Below are 21,017 nucleotides of genomic sequence, written 5' to 3'. Positions count from 1 at the left end.
TTAGCATAGATTCAGTAGGATCCTACCAAGTTGCGATGAAAATTTTCAATTGATTTTTACCGAACAAAAAGTAAGTCAATTTTAAAGTGGGTGTGACAACTAATTTCACTATTTCTTAGAAAATAACATTTAAGTGGGCGAGTCAAGCAAAAAAGATGGGTGCAAATAGCCCCAACCCTTTTTTGTTTGGCTTGGTTGGACCATAAGACAGGCCAAGTTTTGGCTTGACTTAGAACTTTGAAACCCAATTTGCACTAGACCCTGCAATTAGCCCAATTAAGATGAATCATCTAGATTTTAGACTTTTACAATCAATCCAGACAAATAAATATAAAAGAAATCCAATTTTTCATATCCTTTTGATCATAGAAACCAAATATTGAAAAATAGATTTCATATTAGCATGATGATTATTAGATTATAAAATGACCTTAATTCTTAATCAACTGCATGACTTCCTAGTAAAAACATTGATCAAACTTTATAAAAATAAAAATAAAAACATTTTCCAAAAAATTTCATAAACTTGAACTGTTGGGTCTTGATACAAAAGCTCACCTTTAAAAAAAAAAAAAAAAAAAAAAAAAAAAAAAAAAAGCTCTAAACGAATGCCAAAATAGTTTGATTCTCTTCTGAATCATAAAAGTTTCAATACTTCGAATGAGTAGGGTACTTTGATCTATTTAAATTGTAGTAATAGTATTTCAAATAATTTGAAATTTAATAAATACCGTTTGACTTCAAGGATGAAAACTAAAACCACATAACCTAAGCCTAGTCTTATGTTATTGTAAGTGAGTTCATATTTCATATCTATTTCATCATCTTTATTGACTTGTTTTGAGTATTTCTCTTGATTTTTTATGATCTTCAACTTAAATACTTTTTATGAGTGAAATTATATTCGACATTCGTTAAACATATTCACTTAAAATTTTCTTTCGTCTATTGACCTACTCTAAAATTAATTTATTTTAAATACACTCGTTTCTAATTTTAACTTTCTTAAATTTTTTGCACTCAACATAGTATCTCTATTACATTCAATTTATTGATTATGTAACATTAAGTAGCATAAAAAAGCATAGTTTTTCTGACCATCATCTTATAAACATGGTTTGGTGGAATTTTTTACTTCAAACTCATTTTTGTTTCTGAGTTTTGTAGTATTTTTTTACTTCAAACTCATTTTGGAAGAAGTTGATTATCAACAAAACAACATTTTAACACCAACTAGGGGTGCACATGATTCGGATTGGTTCGGATTTTGGCAAAATTGGAATCGAATCAAACATGATCGGTTCTACAAATTTGAAACTGAACCAATCCAATCCAATCTTGGTTCGGATTGGTTCGGATCGGTTCTCGGTTCTCATACTTATTGAAGATAGATACCTTCTTTCTCAATCCAAGCATTCTATCTCCTCCAATCTTCAAACCTTAAAAACAAATATGACTTTTTTTAAACGTGGACTTTGGGATAATAAAAAAATTAAAATGAAGAAGAAGAAAGAAATAAAAAACCGAAATTTTTATTTTTTAAATAATTACATATATCTATATATATATATGGGTCAGGTTCAAAGGACAACCATTTCTACACACATATAGACAACGTGTTTTGTCTTATATGGGCAAAAATGTTTGGAATGGACTGATTTTTTGTGAGGATGATCTCTGTGATGAGGGGATCATCCTGGCAAAAAATCATCCCATTCCAAAACTTGTAACCCCATCAAAATTGATTTACAAAAATTGGACCGTTTATAATTTTTCAACAAAAATTGGACGGTCTAGAAGTTTCTTAATGAGCTGATTTTTGGCAAGGATGATCTCCTCATCACAGAGATCATCCTCACAAAAAATCAGTCCATTCCAAACATTTTTGCCCATATAAGACAAAACACATTGTCTATATGTGTGTAGAAATGGTTGTCCTTGGAACCTGACCATATATATATATATGGGTCCCGTTCGGCACCCTAAGTTTTACCACACACTTTAACAAACGCGTTTTGTCTTACATGGGTTAGAAGTTTTGGAATGAGCTGATTTTTGGTGAGGATGATCTCCTAGAGATCATCCTCACCAAAAATCAGCTCATTCCAAAACTTCTAACCCCATCAAAATTGATTTACAAAAAATGGACGGTCCACGATTTTTCAACGTGTAAACATGGGGCTAAACATTTCGGAATGGGCTGATTTTTGGGGAGGATGATCTTCTAATCATAGAGATCATCCTCACCAAAAATCAGCTCATTCTAAAACTTCTAACCCATGTAGGACAAAAAACGTTTGTTAAAGTGTGTGGTAAAACTTAGGGTGCTGAACATTTCCATATATATATAGGGAGGCGTTCGGATGCATGTGTTTTATCAGTTGTTTTAACAAAAGAAACCCGTCCGTTAGATATTATTGAATCGGACGGTCGAGATTGTTGATTTCGTTTAAGTTAAAAGTTATGGGCTTTTTTACAGCGCCATCCCTCATCTTTGGCGTTATTAGTGCCACCTCCCTGAATGAAAAACAGCAATCAACTCGTCTTTTCTCTCCAAACGCTCGAACTATTCTCTCCAAACTCTCGAACACAGAGAGCTCTCGTCTGTCTCTCTAAACCTTCGAACCCCTCTCTCTCTCTCTCTCGCTCTCGCTCCGCTGAAACCTCAAAACCATCCTCTCTCTCGCTGCAACTCCATCGATGATAACCTCTCTCTCTCCCTCTCTCTCTCTCTCTCTCTCTCTCGCTCCGCTGAAACCCTCGAACCTCCTCACTCTCGCTCCGACGAAGCACGAACACGAACGGCTTCTACTAAGTTGCACTCTCTCGCTCTCACTGCAACTTCGTCTCACGAACACGAACGATCTCGATAGAACTGTAAGTTTATTTTTATTTTATTTTATTTTTTATTTTGAAATCTCAAAAGCAGCTTCTTCAAAATTTTGAACTTGAACTCGATGTAGGGTTCATCAAAAGACTACTTTTTTGGAGGTACTTTACAATATAAGTTTTGGTAGTTTAAAAAATGAATGAACCAGCCATGTTTTTCTACTATTGATGAAAATGGATGTATACATTATTGTATGAGCATAATTTGCAAGATGATGTTGGATTATCCTCGAGGACTAAAGAAGAAATCCAAAGGTTTGAAAGGTGAATGGCGGAATTTAGGAATCTATAAGAACCATTATGAGCTAGCGCTCATAAAAAATAAGCTTAAGGATCATGATGGAAATCAAGGAATTTGATTGTGATTGAGCTCAACTGAGAAACAAATCAAATAAACATTTTTGCGTAAACCCTTGAATGCATGTTTTACTATAAATACAAGGGGGGTAGGGGCACAAAAAGGTACGCAATCCTTTCTGCATAAACCCTTGAATGCATTTTTTTACTATGATTCTGACTAGGGCGTCAGAGAGGTGTTGTTGTAGGCACACTTAGGATCACAAGAGGTGGACATCAATCGTCTAGTGGGAATCTCAAGGTAGTTTAAGGCTTTGCATCTACAATATGTATAAATCTTAAGCTTAGTTTGCGTATTTACATGATCTAGATCATGTGTTTTTACATGAATCATTTAATAGGAGTCACTAGAACGTAACCAATCAGCTATACCAGACAATAAATAAGCTCAAAAAAATTTGTGGGGCGTGTTTTTTTACTGTGGTGAGCTACTTTCATTTAAAAGGTCATGTGTTTTTACATGAACCATTTAATGGGAGTCACTTACTACTTTCACTCACCTAAAAAGTGGGTACAGCGAGCAATCCCCTTTACTCATACACCCCACCATCCTATCCAAATCGAATTCGATTTTCTTCTCTCTCTCTCATTTTTCTTCTTCTTTGCATCAATGGAAGTTTCAACTAAGGTTTCAACAAGAATTTCGTTGTACAAGAAGTAATACACTTAGAACTTGTAAAGTAATTTAGAAATGATCCTGGAAATCTCAACTCCTAATGTTGAAGTTGATCAAAAATCTCGACAACGAAAAAAAATGAAATGAAACTTCATTTAGTAGGTCAGTACTGAATTCGTTAGCATAGATTCAGTAGGATCCTACCAAGTTGCGATGAAAATTTTCAATTGATTTTTACCGAACAAAAAATAAGTCAATTTTAAAGTGGGTGTGACAACTAATTTCACTATTTCTTAGAAAATAACATTTAAGTGGGCGAGTCAAGCAAAAAAGATGGGTGCAAATAGCCCCAACCCTTTTTTGTTTGGCTTGGTTGGACCATAAGACAGGCCAAGTTTTGGCTTGACTTAGAACTTTGAAACCCAATTAGCACTAGACCCTGCAATTAGCCCAATTAAGATGAATCATCTAGATTTTAGACTTTTACAATCAATCAAGACAAATAAATATAAAAGAAATCCAATTTTTCATATCCTTTTGATCATAGAAACCAAATATTGAAAAATAGATTTCATATTAGCATGATGATTATTAGATTCTAAAATGACCTTAATTCTTAATCAACTGCCTGACTTCCTAGTAAAAACATTGATCAAACTTTATAAAAATAAAAATAAAAACATTTTCCAAAAAATTTCATAAACTTGAACTGTTGGGTCTTGATACAAAAGCTCACCAAAAAAAAAAAAAAAAAAAAAAAAAAAAAAAAGCTCTAAACGAATGCCAAAATAGTTTGATTCTCTTCTGAATCATAAAAGTTTCAATACTTCGAATGAGTAGGGTACTTTGATCTATTTAAATGGTAGTAATAGTATTTCAAATAATTTGAAATTTAATAAATACCGTTTGACTTCAAGGATGAAAACTAAAACCACATAACCTAAGCCTAGTCTTATGTTATTGTAAGTGAGTTCATATTTCATATCTATTTCATCATCTTTATTGACTGTTTTGAGTATTTCTCTTGATTTTTTATGATCTTCAACTTAAATACTTTTTATGAGTGAAATTATATTCGACATTCGTTAAACATATTCACTAAAATTTTCTTTCGTCTATTGACCTACTCTAAAATTAATTTATTTTAAATACACTCGTTTCTAATTTTAACTTTCTTAAATTTTTTGCACTCAACATAGTATCTCTATTACATTCAATTTATTGATTATGTAACATTAAGTAGCATAAAAAAGCATAGTTTTTCTGACCATCATCTTATAACATGGTTTGGTGGAATTTTTTACTTCAAACTCATTTTTGTTTCTGAGTTTTGTAGTATTTTTTTACTTCAAACTCATTTTGGAAGAAGTTGATTATCAACAAAACAACATTTTAACACCAACTAGGGGTGCACATGATTCGGATTGGTTCGGATTTTGGCAAAATTGGAATCGAATCAAACATGATCGGTTCTACAAATTTGAAACTGAACCAATCCAATCCAATCTTGGTTCGGATTGGTTCGGATCGGTTCTCGGTTCTCATACTTATTGAAGATAGATACCTTCTTTCTCAATCCAAGCATTCTATCTCCTCCAATCTTCAAACCTTAAAAACAAATATGACTTTTTTTAAACGTGGACTTTGGGATAATAAAAAAATTAAAAGGAAGAAGAAGAAAGAAATAAAAAACCGAAATTTTTATTTTTTAAATAATTACATATATCTATATATATATATGGGTCAGGTTCAAAGGACAACCATTTCTACACACATATAGACAACGTGTTTTGTCTTATATGGGCAAAAATGTTTGGAATGGACTGATTTTTTGTGAGGATGATCTCTGTGATGAGGGGATCATCCTGGCAAAAAATCATCCCATTCCAAAACTTGTAACCCCATCAAAATTGATTTACAAAAATTGGACCGTTTATAATTTTTCAACAAAAATTGGACGGTCTAGAAGTTTCTTAATGAGCTGATTTTTGGCAAGGATGATCTCCTCATCACAGAGATCATCCTCACAAAAAATCAGTCCATTCCAAACATTTTTGCCCATATAAGACAAAACACATTGTCTATATGTGTGTAGAAATGGTTGTCCTTGGAACCTGACCATATATATATATATGGGTCCCGTTCGGCACCCTAAGTTTTACCACACACTTTAACAAACGCGTTTTGTTACATGGGTTAGAAGTTTTGGAATGAGCTGATTTTTGGTGAGGATGATCTCCTAGAGATCATCCTCACCAAAAATCAGCTCATTCCAAAACTTCTAACCCCATCAAAATTGATTTACAAAAAATGGACGGTCCACGATTTTTCAACGTGTAAACATGGGGCTAAACATTTCGGAATGGGCTGATTTTTGGGGAGGATGATCTTCTAATCATAGAGATCATCCTCACCAAAAATCAGCTCATTCTAAAACTTCTAACCCATGTAGGACAAAAAACGTTTGTTAAAGTGTGTGGTAAAACTTAGGGTGCTGAACATTTCCATATATATATAGGGAGGCGTTCGGATGCATGTGTTTTATCAGTTGTTTTAACAAAAGAAACCCGTCCGTTAGATATTATTGAATCGGACGGTCGAGATTGTTGATTTCGTTTAAGTTAAAAGTTATGGGCTTTTTTACAGCGCCCTCCCTCATCTTTGGCGTTATTAGTGCCACCTCCCTGAATGAAAAACAGCAATCAACTCGTCTTTTCTCTCCAAACGCTCGAACTATTCTCTCCAAACTCTCGAACACAGAGAGCTCTCGTCTGTCTCTCTAAACCTTCGAACCCCTCTCTCTCTCTCTCTCGCTCTCGCTCCGCTGAAACCTCAAAACCATCCTCTCTCTCGCTGCAACTCCATCGACGATAACCTCTCTCTCTCCCTCTCTCTCTCTCTCTCTCTCTCTCTCTCGCTCCGCTGAAACCCTCGAACCTCCTCACTCTCGCTCCGACGAAGCACGAACACGAACGGCTTCTACTAAGTTGCACTCTCTCGCTCTCACTGCAACTTCGTCTCACGAACACGAACGATCTCGATAGAACTGTAAGTTTATTTTTATTTTATTTTATTTTTTATTTTGAAATCTCAAAAGCAGCTTCTTCAAAATTTTGAACTTGAACTCGATGTAGGGTTCATCAAGAATACTTTTTTTGGAGGTACTTTACAATATAAGTTTTGGTAGTTTAAAAAATGAATGAACCAGCCATGTTTTTCTACTATTGATGAAAATGGATGTATACATTATTGTATGAGCATAATTTGCAAGATGATGTTGGATTATCCTCGAGGACTAAAGAAGAAATCCAAAGGTTTGAAAGGTGAATGGCGGAATTTAGGAATCTATAAGAACCATTATGAGCTAGCGCTCATAAAAAATAAGCTTAAGGATCATGATGGAAATCAAGGAATTTGATTGTGATTGAGCTCAACTGAGAAACAAATCAAATAAACATTTTTGCGTAAACCCTTGAATGCATGTTTTACTATAAATACAAGGGGGGTAGGGGCACAAAAAGGTACGCAATCCTTTCTGCATAAACCCTTGAATGCATTTTTTTACTATGATTCTGACTAGGGCGTCAGAGAGGTGTTGTTGTAGGCACACTTAGGATCACAAGAGGTGGACATCAATCGTCTAGTGGGAATCTCAAGGTAGTTTAAGGCTTTGCATCTACAATATGTATAAATCTTAAGCTTAGTTTGCGTATTTACATGATCTAGATCATGTGTTTTTACATGAATCATTTAATAGGAGTCACTAGAACGTAACCAATCAGCTATACTAGACAAATAAATAAGCTCAAAAAAATTTGTGGGGCGTGTTTTTTTACTGTGGTGAGCTACTTTTATTTAAAAGGCCATTTGTTTTTACATGAGCCATTTAATAGGAGTCACTTACTACTTTCACTCACCTAAAAAGTGGGTACAGCGAGCAATCCCCTATACTCATACACCCCACCATCCTATCCAAATCGAATTCGATTTTCTTCTCTCTCTCTCTCATTTTTCTTCTTTGCATCAAGGGAAGTTTCAACTAAGGTTTTCAACAAGGATTTCGCTGTACAAGAAGTAATAATACACTTAGAGCTTACAAAGTAGTTTAGAAATGATTCTGGAAATCTCAACTCCTAATGTTGAAGTTGATCAAAAATCTCGACAACGAAAAAAAATGAAATGAAGCTTCATTTGGTAGGTCAATACTGAATTCGCTAGCATAGATTTAATAGGGTCCTACCAAGTTGCGATGAAAATTTTCAATCGATTTTTACCGAACAAAAAGTAAGTCAATTTTAAAGTGGGTGTGACAACTAATTTCACTATTTCTTAGAAAATAACATTTAAGTGGGCGAGTCAAGCAAAAAGATGGGTGCAAATAGCCCCAACCCTTTTTTGTTTGGCTTGGTTGGACCATAAGACAGGCCAAGCTTTGGCTTGACTTAGAACTTTGAAACCCAATTAGCACTAGACCCTGCAATTAGCCCAATTAAGATGAATCATCTAGATTTTAGACTTTTACAATCAATCAAGACAAATAAATATAAAAGAAATCCAATTTTTCATATCCTTTTGATCATAGAAACCAAATATTGAAAAATAGATTTCATATTAGCATGATGATTATTAGATTCTAAAATGACCTTAATTCTTAATCAACTGCCTGACTTCCTAGTAAAAACATTGATCAAACTTTATAAAAATAAAAATAAAAACATTTTCCAAAAAATTTCATAAACTTGAACTGTTGGGTCTTGATACAAAAGCTCACCTTTAAAAAAAAAAAAAAAAAAAAAAAAAAAAAGCTCTAAACGAATGCCAAAATAGTTTGATTCTCTTCTGAATCATAAAAGTTTCAATACTTCGAATGAGTAGGGTACTTTGATCTATTTAAATTGTAGTAATAGTATTTCAAATAATTTGAAATTTAATAAATACCGTTTGACTTCAAGGATGAAAACTAAAACCACATAACCTAAGCCTAGTCTTATGTTATTGTAAGTGAGTTCATATTTCATATCTATTTCATCATCTTTATTGACTTGTTTTGAGTATTTCTCTTGATTTTTTATGATCTTCAACTTAAATACTTTTTATGAGTGAAATTATATTCGACATTCGTTAAACATATTCACTTAAAATTTTCTTTCGTCTATTGACCTACTCTAAAATTAATTTATTTTAAATACACTCGTTTCTAATTTTAACTTTCTTAAATTTTTTGCACTCAACATAGTATCTCTATTACATTCAATTTATTGATTATGTAACATTAAGTAGCATAAAAAAGCATAGTTTTTCTGACCATCATCTTATAAACATGGTTGGTGGAATTTTTTACTTCAAACTCATTTTTGTTTCTGAGTTTTGTAGTTTTTTTTACTTCAAACTCATTTTGGAAGAAGTTGATTATCAACAAAACAACATTTTAACACCAACTAGGGGTGCACATGATTCGGATTGGTTCGGATTTTGGCAAAATTGGAATCGAATCAAACATGATCGGTTCTACAAATTTGAAACTGAACCAATCCAATCCAATCTTGGTTCGGATTGGTTCGGATCGGTTCTCGGTTCTCATACTTATTGAAGATAGATACCTTCTTTCTCAATCCAAGCATTCTATCTCCTCCAATCTTCAAACCTTAAAAACAAATATGACTTTTTTTAAACGTGGACTTTGGGATAATAAAAAAATTAAGGAAGAAGAAGAAAAGAAAGAAACCGAAATTTATTTTTTAAATAATTACATATATATAGATATATATATATTTTATATATATATATATATTATATATATATATATATATATACTTGTAGAGGCCCTATCAATGGATTGTCTTCCTGGGATTAAATTATCTTGTAAGGGTATTGTACTTATAGAACTGATTTCATCTGTCAATATTATTGACCTTTTGAATAATGGGAAATTGATTTCTATATTTCCATCTGGGTATTGGATGATTGATTCAGGTTCTTTAGTTCGGTTTTCAGATTGGTTAGGTTCTATTATATCCTAATCCGAAATCAAACCAAATTAATCGGATTTTTTTTCTTCGATCCGTACCCGAACCGTGGGTGTGTTTAGTCCGAACCAATCCAATCCAATCCAAAAGTTTCGGATTGGTTCGGATCTCGGATTTACCCAATCCAATGTGCACCCCTAACACCAACTAGGCTTCTTCGAAAATGTAACGTACACTCGACCCATCAATTGACAAGTAACTTATTAAACAAATCAAAAAAGTGTTGGACCCACCAAAGGAAAACCAATCATAACCGTCACCACCTGTGCTGTGTACTGTGCAGTGTGCAGTGCGGAGCATGGTGTGATTTCAACCAATACATACGGCCCTCTATCTCTCTATCTCTCTCTCGTCCTTGAAACTTTCGTTCTGAGCCACCGAAGAAATGATTCGCTACATCGTCGTCCTACTTATTTTCCTTTTGCTTTCAATATTGACCGTTGAGAGTCGAAATGTAGTCAATGATGTGCTTACGTTACCTTCGGAATTTATCCGCAAAGATGATAATGAAGATGATTCGGAGGGGACAAGATGGGCTGTTTTGATTGCTGGATCAAAAAATTATATGAATTACAGGCATCAGGTATAATCTTTTGATTAATTTCAATGTTAATGTTTGTGTTTGATTATTTTCTCTGATTCTTTTTTGTTTTCTAGTTTTTTAATGAGGTTTTGGGGTTGTTTGGTTTGCTGTACATTGATATTAGAGTTATTTTGTTAATGCAGTTTTTTTTTTTTTTTTTTTTTTTTTTAAGGGAGATTAGGGTTTAATTTGAAGTGAGTATTGGTAAGTTTGTTTTGAGAAGCTAGAGAATGAGATTTGATTTTTTGAGAGGTTAGTTTCATTTTGGATTGTTTTTTCGATTCGGATTTTCATTGAGGAAGGCTAATTTTTTGTTTGTTTGTATGATATGTGGAGCTGAGAGTTTGAATTCTGAGGGAAATCATGGTCTAAGTTTATGTTAGAAATGAGTTGCAAAAAATTTGAATTTCCAATTCTACCAAAAATTGCTTCAGATATGAACAAGAACAACAACAATAAATTTGTAGCAATTTACTAAGATTTAGTTCGTAATCCAAAAAATTAAACGGCAATGTCATGATGTCATCCAATTGTAGTAGACTATTTAGATTTCTTGAAAAGCACTGTAATAAGAAATTTTGGATATGATATTAAGGGAGAAAGAAGGACTTATCGATAACTGATGTTCGTGCTCTGCACAATTTCCTAAAAGATAGAAATGCCCTACTACTCCCCTAGTAAGATGTTTTCAGGCTTTCGCATTTCTCCTCTCAAGATTCAATGGGCCTCCTCTTCTATATAACCTACACAGACCTAGAGAAGAGAAAACTCCATATGTTTGTACTCCAAAAAAAAAAAATATTCTCCCAAAATTTAAAAGGGGACTAAAAATGATTATGTTAATGACAACATAAGAAAAAATAAGATGAAAGAATTGATCTAGTTGCAGGGATGATTTTGGGTTGGTTACAGAGAGAGAATCTCCATGGGAGAAGAGGACTATGTGGAGAGAACATATGAGACACATGGTTCCCCCAATCCCACAAATTTCTCAAGTTTCTCGAGTCATGAAAGAAATTAAAAACCGATTTTCTAGTGTCTGCCTTTCCAACCTTTTTTCATTTTAATTAATTTAAATGAATGAAAATTAAATACGAAATCAAAATTTGGAGTATGGTGGAAAATTCATACTTGGGCAATGGGGTCTTTTGGACCTGAATCTTTCTTAGTGCAGATCCATTGGGTGTACTAGCCATTCAGTGAAATTTGGACTTGAACTGTCTAACTTTTAAAACTAAATTGAGATGATGAATCTCACATACTAACTCTTTCAGCACATTTTTAGTTATATTGATTGTGTTTGTTTCGACCCTGAGCATTCCCAAATCCCAAGTTTTTTCATGAGCACTCTAGAGAGTTGGTTATAATTCTCCTATGAAGTGGCCTCAATTCCTCACTCTTATAGATGCTTCTATTAAAGGTGTCCTATGTATCTACATCTTACTGAAATGGACAGCTATTGAAAGCATTAAGAAGCAATGACTCAACCCTTAATGATACTACTACACCATAGAGATGAGCATGAAGTACAAGTCCAGTGTAATACCCTCAACAATCATTTTAACAACTTATTTTTCCAATTGAACCTAGATCTGGAGATTTCCGGTCACATAGGTTTGGTACCCATTGTTTTTAATTAATTTTCTATTAGCTTTAAGCGCATTAATTCCTCTCGTTGTACGGTGAATTGCTATGTGTTTTATTTTGACTTCATTTAAGTCAATAGTAATTGTTATTTTACACAATTGTATCATTGACGGATGTGTCAGTACTTCGCAATATATTTTCTTTGATTATTATCTTGGATTCATGAGCACTCGAGAGAATTAATCTCAATTCTCATCGGAAGCAATCTACTTCCACACTCATATAGATGTATCTACCTAGAGTTCCATGTATCACAACATCCCACTGGACATTCTAGCTATAGAAAACCTTAAGAATCATAAACACATCCTTTAACTATGCATGAGTTCTTCTATGTCATAGAGATGGGAAGTGTAGTTAATTCAGATTGCAAATTGTTTTTAACAAAGTGATGCAGATTTAGGGAAATTTGGTTGGGGATTGGGTTAAGGATTTGGTATGGGAGACAATAGGAGAGATAAGAAAATGAAATTTAATTTTGAAAAAATAGGGGATTTGGGTATAGAGTAGATTTGATTTAGGAGATTAATGAAATAAGGGTTAAAGAAAATGGGGAAGGATTAAAGGGTAAAGCAAAATGGGGTTTCAAGAATCAAAAATCAAGAAAGGGGTTTCAAGATTCAAGAATCCAAGAATCAAGAATTCAAAATTTCTTGAAAAAAAAAAAAAAATCAAGAAAACAAAAGTTTATGGGTTGGGTTCTAAAAAGGATTACAGGGTTCTTGATGGTTCCTTAATTTCTCACAAATAAAAAATGAAGATAGATGATGAGAAGAATATTAAAGAAAAGAAAAAAAATTATATTTACCTTGGAATCACCTCAATGATTTCCATGGCATCAACCATGTTGAATGCAATTACATTCAAAGAAAACAAAAACTTCTTGTTTATTCCATTCATTCTTTATAAATAAACCCTAGTATACTTTATAAATAAAGAAAATCAGCCAAGATTCCTAATAAGATTAAAATGTCTAATTTTCGTAACTTTCTCTCTCCTAATTTTCAAACCCTAATAAACTTGAATAAAAGACAAAGTAAAGTTACTAAACTAAACCTAAATATTATACTAAGATCACAAAGTAAATAGTGAGAGTAGGGAAATCAATTGTAATAAGACTAGGCAACTGAAAAAAAAATGAATAAACCTAACCCTTTCTTCAATAAAAGTATGGAAAAACAATTTCTAGAATCCAAACTCAATAGAATGCTGAACTTCTTGTTGAATTTCCTGAATACGTTCAACAAAAGCATCATCATCATCATCACTGTTTTTGCCTTGAATAGATATTGGGACCATATCTAACACATGTTGAGGAGTCCACCCATAAACAACTTCAAACAATGACTTTCCGATAACAATTTACATTTCCGTTGTAGGGAAATTTTGCTTATGTTATTGTTTGGTTCAATTGTGAAATGTGCTCACCAAAGGCCTCCAAGTGTGACTCACAAACTTGTCATCTTGATCTCATATAATAGTTTTCATCCATCTTTTATTGATTTCTCAAGCCAATTTTCATTAAGAGTACGAGACTTTCTAATGGTATTTCTTATCTTTGATGTTGATATTGTGACTTTTGAAATTTTGTTAGGCTGATGTGTGTCATGCCTATCAAGTCTTAAGAAAAGGTGGCTTGAAAGATGAAAACATTATTGTTTTCATGTATGATGACATCGCATTCAATGAGGAGAACCCCAGGCCTGGTGTCATCATTAACAGCCCTCATGGTGATGATGTTTATGCAGGAGTCCCAAAGGTTGGTTGGTTTGTTTGATTTTTTTTTGTTAGCTTGGTCTTGGCTTTGATTCTTATTATCTATTGAGTAGTCTGGTATCTTCTCATCTTCAGGATTTTCTCATTGCAGGATTATACAGGCAATGATGTTACGGTTGGTAACTTTTTTGCTGTTGTTCTTGGAAACAAAACTGCTCTTACGGGAGGTAGTGGAAAGGTCGTTGATAGTGGTCCTAATGATCATATCTTTATCTATTATTCGGATCATGGTGGTCCTGGGGTGCTTGGTTTGTATATTAAAACAATTTTGTGATTAGAATTTACAGATATTTATTGTTTATCGAAAATTACCATAATGGTTTAAAAGCTCCATCTCCCGTTGAGCCTGGGCCATGTTAGCTTACTCAAGACTCAGATTAAGAATCTAAGCAATTTTGTTTAAATTGCAAGCCATTCATTTGAGAGAACTTGTTTGAGTCTTGATTCAGTCCTAAATAATTGTTGCAATATCTTGCAAATTCAAACATTTTTGTTCTCTTTGTTAGCGTTCTTTAGATTTTGAATGATGAAAGTGACAACTTATAGTCCATGACATGCTTTATTTTTAGGGATGCCGACCAATCCTTACCTTTATGCAAATGATCTAATAGATATGTTGAAGAAAAAGCACACATCTGGAACCTATAAAAGCTTGGTAGGTAACTTACCAGTGTTATTATTTGCATGCGTATATGGAATTGTGGTATGAGTTCAATAATTTTTTGGCGGATTCTGTGATGTTGTAGTTGTTTTATGTTGAAGCTTGTGAATCTGGGAGTATTTTTGAAGGTCTTCTTCCTGAAGGATTAAATATATATGTAACCACAGCAGCAAATGCTGAAGAGAGTAGCTGGGGAACCTATTGTCCTGGAGAACCTGGTTCTCCCTCTGAATATGGGACTTGTTTGGGGGACATGTATAGCATAGCTTGGATGGAAGACAGGTTAGAATTTTCTTTTCCACCACAAATAATTTCTTTAAAATTTTGAAGTTCTTTAAATCTGAAAATAGTAATATTCAATGTTTGTAAACATGGAGGCATGGAGCATGAACCTCTTGAACATGCCCTTTTAAGTTCACACTAATAAATAAGTTTTGTAAAAATGTTAAAAAAGAAAAGAAAAGAAACATGGCAATATCATATGGTGAAAGAGATGCCATTGTTGATATCATTCAATCTAAAATAGCTTATATTATTTAACTAAGGGTTGATGGGGGAAACAAGTTAAAAAAAAAAAAAAAAAAACCCGAACATGATCCATTCATTTACAACTGATTTATGCTTGATTTTTGTTATGATCTTAAATCTTATCATGCATTGGACAGTGACATGCATGATTTACGGACTAGAACTCTGGAGCAGCAGTATCAACAGGTAAAAGCTTGGAATCTACATTTATTTCAGTACATGTCATGTATGTATAAGGGATTAGGCCGCATATGGGTGATTGTGCATACCAAACTCCGAATTGTGCAGTAACTATATCCAATTTTTGTTGCATTATGTTGCAGCATTTTTTAAGGTGTGAGATGTACACCTCAAGGAATGCCTCAGGGAATGATCTTTAAAATTTCCCTAAAGCACAAGGAAGAAATGTAAAAATAGCTGATGCTTACACCTCAGAACAAGAGGCGTTCCCCAGAAGGTGTACGTCTCACTTGTTATTTTTTTCTGGTTTTTTCCTATACCCTTTTTTTTTTTTTTTTTTCTGTTTTTTAAACTACATACTAATGATAACCCCAAGGGGTTGGCTTAGTGGCAAGTCGAGCCTTCATAAGCTGAGGAAGGGTGGGTCAAGTGTTCAAAACTCCATGAAGCAATAAATTCCTTGGGGCCACCCTCCAGGGTCGGTTTGACCCTTGACTCAACCAGTTGCATATGGAACTTTCCAAGGGGGCTCGTGTGACAGTGGGATTAGTCTCACCCGAAGGGTGGGGATACCCCACGATAAGCAAAAAATTGAAAATTAAATAAAAAAACTAATAATTCTTCCTGTTTTCTTCTTCTCGTCTTTTCTCTCTTATTATATTTATTTGTTGCTACTGGCATGCAATATAATCAATAGAATTTAGAAACAAATTTGAATATTGAATAGTGAAATATGCAAGTGAGGCTTACACCTAGAAGCGTTGGCCGGCCAAGCACTTTGTCTCACTTCTCAGTGTCTAAAAGACATTTTGTACACTCAAATACATAAAATAGATATGGCCACCGGTTCAAAAAATGATCAATAAAATAGATATGGCTACTGGTTCGAAGATGATCAATAAAGCCAATGTTTAATATGACTGGATCCATTTTTTCCTAGAAGATATCCCATCTAGTTCTGTGCAATGTTGGACGTGAGCCTCACCTCCCTCGGCATGTGGCCCACATGTTGTGCAGGAAATAGATTAGGCGTTCTTACGGTCCAACCAAAATGGACCCTAGATGTCCTGATTGTCCTCTAGTTTTTCTTTTCATTGTGTATGTGTTTTTTTTTTTTTTTAATTTTTTAGTGTTTTTTCCCAATGGGTATCCAGACTTAGTCCGACTATTCCCATGGACTCGTGAGTCACCCCTTCCAACACGTGCCAAGTTTTCTGGCCTCTTAAAGCATCAGGGGCATGGCCAACGAGGTTTTTTATTTGAAGATGATATTATTTGCAGGTTAAAAGCAGGACTATAAACCACAAGAATATGGCTCATGGGTCGCATGTCATGCAATATGGGGATATAGTTCTTAACAAGGAACCCCTCTTCCTATATATGGGTTCAAATCCAGCATATAATAACATTACTTTCATAGAAGACAACTCTTTGCTATCATCTTCAGTGACTGTTAACCAGCGAGACGCAGATCTCCTTCACTTCTGGAACAAGGTCTGACCAACTCCCTTTTACTGTAACTTATCAATTTAATCATGCTTTTACCATGTAAAATCCCTTGCCAACTCCTATATTTGAGAGCTGCTATTGGCACTCCAATTTTTTTAAATTATTTATCACACATCAATTAATGATTAAAACACACTCTTCAAACATTACTAAGGTTTGGCTTAGTGTATAATCTCAACATTATAACACTTGTTCAAACAGTTTCAGTAGTTATTTACTATTATGATTGGGCTCATATAAAATCCTAAACTCGTAAAAATAGAAATCTAGAAAGAAAAAATGAGTGAGCTCCTATTGGCATCCCAACCTTTAATTATTCTCAGCCATTCATTAATTTTCTTTATTTTTAATTGGGGAGTAATATGTAAAAGTTGGGGTGCCAATAGCAGCTCTCCTTTATTTTCATCAAATCAAGGTTATGTTTTATTTAGAATTACAACACCTACCTTTTGAACAAGTTCTATTTGGCTCTTCTTGCACTTGTATGGTCAGCCTTCTGTATCATTTGATTCTCACTGTCACCCATATTTACAAATTCTATCTATTACTTTATTAGTTTCGTAAAGCTCCTGAAGGCTCTCCTAGGAAACTCGAAGCTCAAAAGCAGTTTGTCGAAGTAATGGCTCATAGGACACATATAGACCACAGTGTGAATCTCATAGGAAAGCTTTTGTTTGGATTTGAGAAAGGTCCCGAAGTGTTGAAGGCGGTTCGGCCTTCAGGGCAGCCTCTCACAGATGACTGGGACTGCCTAAAGTCGATGGTAAGTAGCTCCATTTTTCACCAATCTTCTTTCTCTTACATATATACTCAGTTAATTAGATTGCCACCAACTTTTTAATTACCCCAAATTAAATTAATGGGGTGTATAGAGGTGGGGATAATCATTATTGTTTTTCATTACAGCACTCTCTTCTTCTTCAAAAAAAAAAAAAACTTATCTGTACTGATTGATAATATAGACTCAAGAAAGCCCAGCTTCTAAAAATTTAAGATTCATGCAAATAAGTAACCAAGGGGGTTCAGTTGTATTAAATGGTGTGCCTGTATCCTTATTTGGTGTGTTATATGTAATTTCATTAATTTGCGTGTTATATAAGATAAAGATTGGCTGTGGCCCTTAAAGAATCTTTTTAGAATCCTCCATCTCTGAGAAAATTTTCCCTTATAATTTTGTACAGGTGAGGACTTTTGAGGTGCACTGTGGATCTCTATCCCAGTATGGGATGAAACACATGCGCTCCATTGCTAATATCTGCAATACTGGAGTTCAGAAGCAGCAGATGGCTGAGGCCTCAGCGCAAGTTTGTATCAAGATTCCTACTGATTCTTGGAGCTCCATTCACAGTGGATTCAGTGCATGATTGATGACCGATTCACACTGTTTAAGACCATTGTTATTGTTCTAATAAACCTTCTTGTGGTTGATATACGTATATCCATATATATATATATATATATATATATATATGGATCAGGTTCAAACGACAACCATTTCAACACACATATAGACAACGCGTTTTGTCTTATATGGGAAAAAATGTTTGGAATGGGCTGATTTTTTGTGAGGATGATCTCTGTGTGTTGCAATGTGTGTTGCAGGAACCCGACCCTATATGTATATATATATATATATATACACTGGAACAGAACTTTGGGCTTGCCCAGATGATGTATTATAAATACTGCTGGAAAAGCTTTTACTAGATACCATGTTTGGATCCAAGTAATATATATATATATATATATATATATTATATATATATAATATATATATATATATATATATATATATATATAGGGTCCCGTTCAGCAACAAACATTTTGACAAACATTTTGGCAAAACATTTTTCAAAACATGGGTTAAAGGTTTTAGAATGGGCTGATTTTTGGTGAGGATGATCTCTACGGTGAGGAGATCATCCTCACCAAAAATCAGCCCATTCCAAAACTTCTAGCCCCAGTTTACAAGTTGAAAAATCGTGGACCGTCTATTTTTTGGAAACCATTTTTTATGGGGTTAGAAGTTTTGGAATGAGCTGATTTTTGGTGATGATGATCTCCACACCGTAGAGATTATCCTCACCAAAAACCAGCCCATTCTAAAACCTCTAACCCATGTTTTGAAAAATGTTTTGCCAAAATGTTTGTTGCTGAACATTTCCCATATATATATATATAGGGTGGCATTCGGAGGTCTTAAAGAGAGCCAAACATTTTTTCAATGTATGGATTAGAAGTTTTGGAGATCATCCTCACCAAAAATCTGCCCATTCCAAAACTTCTAACCCCATCAAAAGTGATTTACAAAAAGTGGACAGTCCACAATTTTTCTACTTGTAAATTAGGGTTACAAGTTTCGAAATGAGCTGATTTTTGGTGAGGATGATCTTTTCGTATATATATTCTTTGATTGGTAAGCTGGACTTGAACACATGACCTCAAAGTCGACTTGAACACATGACCTCAAAGTCGCATTGCAATAAGTCAGCCAACTGAGCTATGGGTCCAAGCCCAATGAAAGTAATGTTAATGTGCTTGGTTGCTGGTATAGCGCAGGAGGTGACATGTCAGGGACATTACATGATGGGATTCAGGCCTGTTGGCCCTCCTTAGAGCCCATTGAGGGGTGGTCTCATTCCGGGAAGGGGAGAGTGGCGGAGCAGTCAAAAGCAACAGACTGTAAATCTGTTGGAAGTTTTTCTACGTAGGTTCCAATCTTGCCTCTCCCACTTGTTGTAGACTCAAAGAAGGAAAAGGAGGCATTCGTCAGTGTAGAAAGGCCAAACGAGAGAAGCTCTTTATTTATTTGGCCGTGCCATGAAGTGAAATTGTATCGAATGTTAGTTAGAGAGGTTGGCGAACTTATAGATTCCCTATCTACATCCAATCCCAATGAGAATAGAAGCGAGTTGCTTCTTGCTTTGCTTGTAGTCGTAGTCTGTTAGTCTCTGTAGTTGGCATTCCTACATGCACACACCTGCCAGAATGCCTCCTTGGTGACGTTACGAGTGCTTGTTGATGGATAATCTCTTGGATGGGGCATGGCCCAAAAACTATTGTCAGAAGTATCTGAACCTTTCGATTAAGAACTAAACCTTGGAAGATTAGAAAGAACAAGGTTTATGCTAAGGTGAGTAATTTCAATTGATCGTAGCAGTGAGAGTGAGGATCAACACAGATAAGAAATGTCTCTAGACAAAATTGGATGGAGGAATAAGATTTGTTCGGTTGACTCCAAGTTTTGGGGATGAGGCTTGTACCAATGATGATTATGATGCATGGCATGTGTTAGTGGGTCATGAGTGCCTTCATCAGTATAGGGTGGAGACGAGTGGGATTGTGATGTTTTGGATTGGGTCACCAAATCCACTGAATTATTGCCACTCTTATGTTTCCTGATCAATGTCACATTCTGGTCTAGGTCAAAAATTGAAACGTTACATTCTGAAATAGAATGAAGCATGGATATGATAATTGATTCTCATTCTGAGGATGTTCTATCTAATTAGAATAACATTTGGTCGCATCAAGTGTAGAGGTATGGGGGGACAATTTGGAGCACCTCTCTATTCTAGGCATGTCAATAGGTTGGCTTTGTTCGGTTCCTAAGGTAATTAGAATCCAACCTTCATATTTTTCTGATTTTGATTTTTGTCAATTTCATTTCTAAAATAAGTGGAATTGTCACTAGAAGTGCCAAGAAACAGGGTACTCACCACACCTTGAATGATAGTAGAATGCTATCTTCTTTACAAACAAGCTTTTTTTTCCATCATAAAATTGAAAGAGTTGCGATTTTCTGATGCCCCCGCTCCCTCTGACATATCCTTCTTGACGTGTCATGGGCTAGAACCACAGATCTTTTTTCTTGAGATACACAACTGCACATCTCCATAAATATGTGCAGTTATGTATCACGAGGAAAAAGTTCTATGGTTCTAGCACACACCATGTTAGGGGGCCTACGTCAAAGGGGGGCATCAGAAAATCATCATTCTATGAAAAATATAAGCCTTCTATGAAATATTGCACAAAGCTTTTCCATTTCAAGAACATAAGTCATTACCCAATCTCTACTATAACCCTATTAAATCTCTCAAACCACGTTTTCGGAGACTTTGAGATCATAGATGGCTTTCCTGAGTTTGCACACTTTGCCTTCCTCTCACTTGCACATGAATCCAAGTGGAAGAGAGGAAATCTGCTCAAGTAAAGGAGAGGGCATGAAAGAGACTCTAAAAG

The 21,017-nt window shown here is 34.6% G+C and overlaps 1 protein-coding gene across 2 annotated transcripts; it reads left to right on the top strand.

The window, feature by feature from the left end:
• Positions 1 to 10,184: 10,184 nt before the first annotated feature.
• Positions 10,185 to 18,255, top strand: LOC147405914 (vacuolar-processing enzyme-like). 2 transcript variants are annotated; one of them, XM_086433805.1, is made up of 9 exons: positions 10,185 to 10,471; positions 13,713 to 13,877; positions 13,986 to 14,061; positions 14,464 to 14,549; positions 14,641 to 14,837; positions 15,221 to 15,269; positions 16,545 to 16,757; positions 17,329 to 17,535; positions 17,954 to 18,255. In XM_086433805.1, the coding sequence occupies exons 1-9, from the start codon at positions 10,274 to 10,276 to the stop codon at positions 18,134 to 18,136; spliced, it is 1,374 nt and encodes a 457-aa protein (XP_086289931.1). In that variant the 5' UTR covers positions 10,185 to 10,273; the 3' UTR covers positions 18,137 to 18,255. The 2 variants fall into 2 exon arrangements, with proteins under 2 accessions (XP_086289931.1, XP_086289930.1); XM_086433804.1 differs by having other exon boundaries at positions 10,187 to 10,471; positions 13,986 to 14,142; positions 17,954 to 18,253.
• The last annotated feature ends 2,762 nt before the right edge of the window (positions 18,256 to 21,017 follow it).

Source organism: Akebia trifoliata, chromosome 3, assembly GCF_017979445.1.
Source record: "Akebia trifoliata isolate Shusen 1 chromosome 3, ASM1797944v1, whole genome shotgun sequence".
Classification (NCBI taxonomy): domain Eukaryota; kingdom Viridiplantae; phylum Streptophyta; class Magnoliopsida; order Ranunculales; family Lardizabalaceae; genus Akebia; species Akebia trifoliata.
Note: the sequence above shows the minus strand (reverse complement) of the source record. Positions and strands in the feature narration are given on the sequence as shown.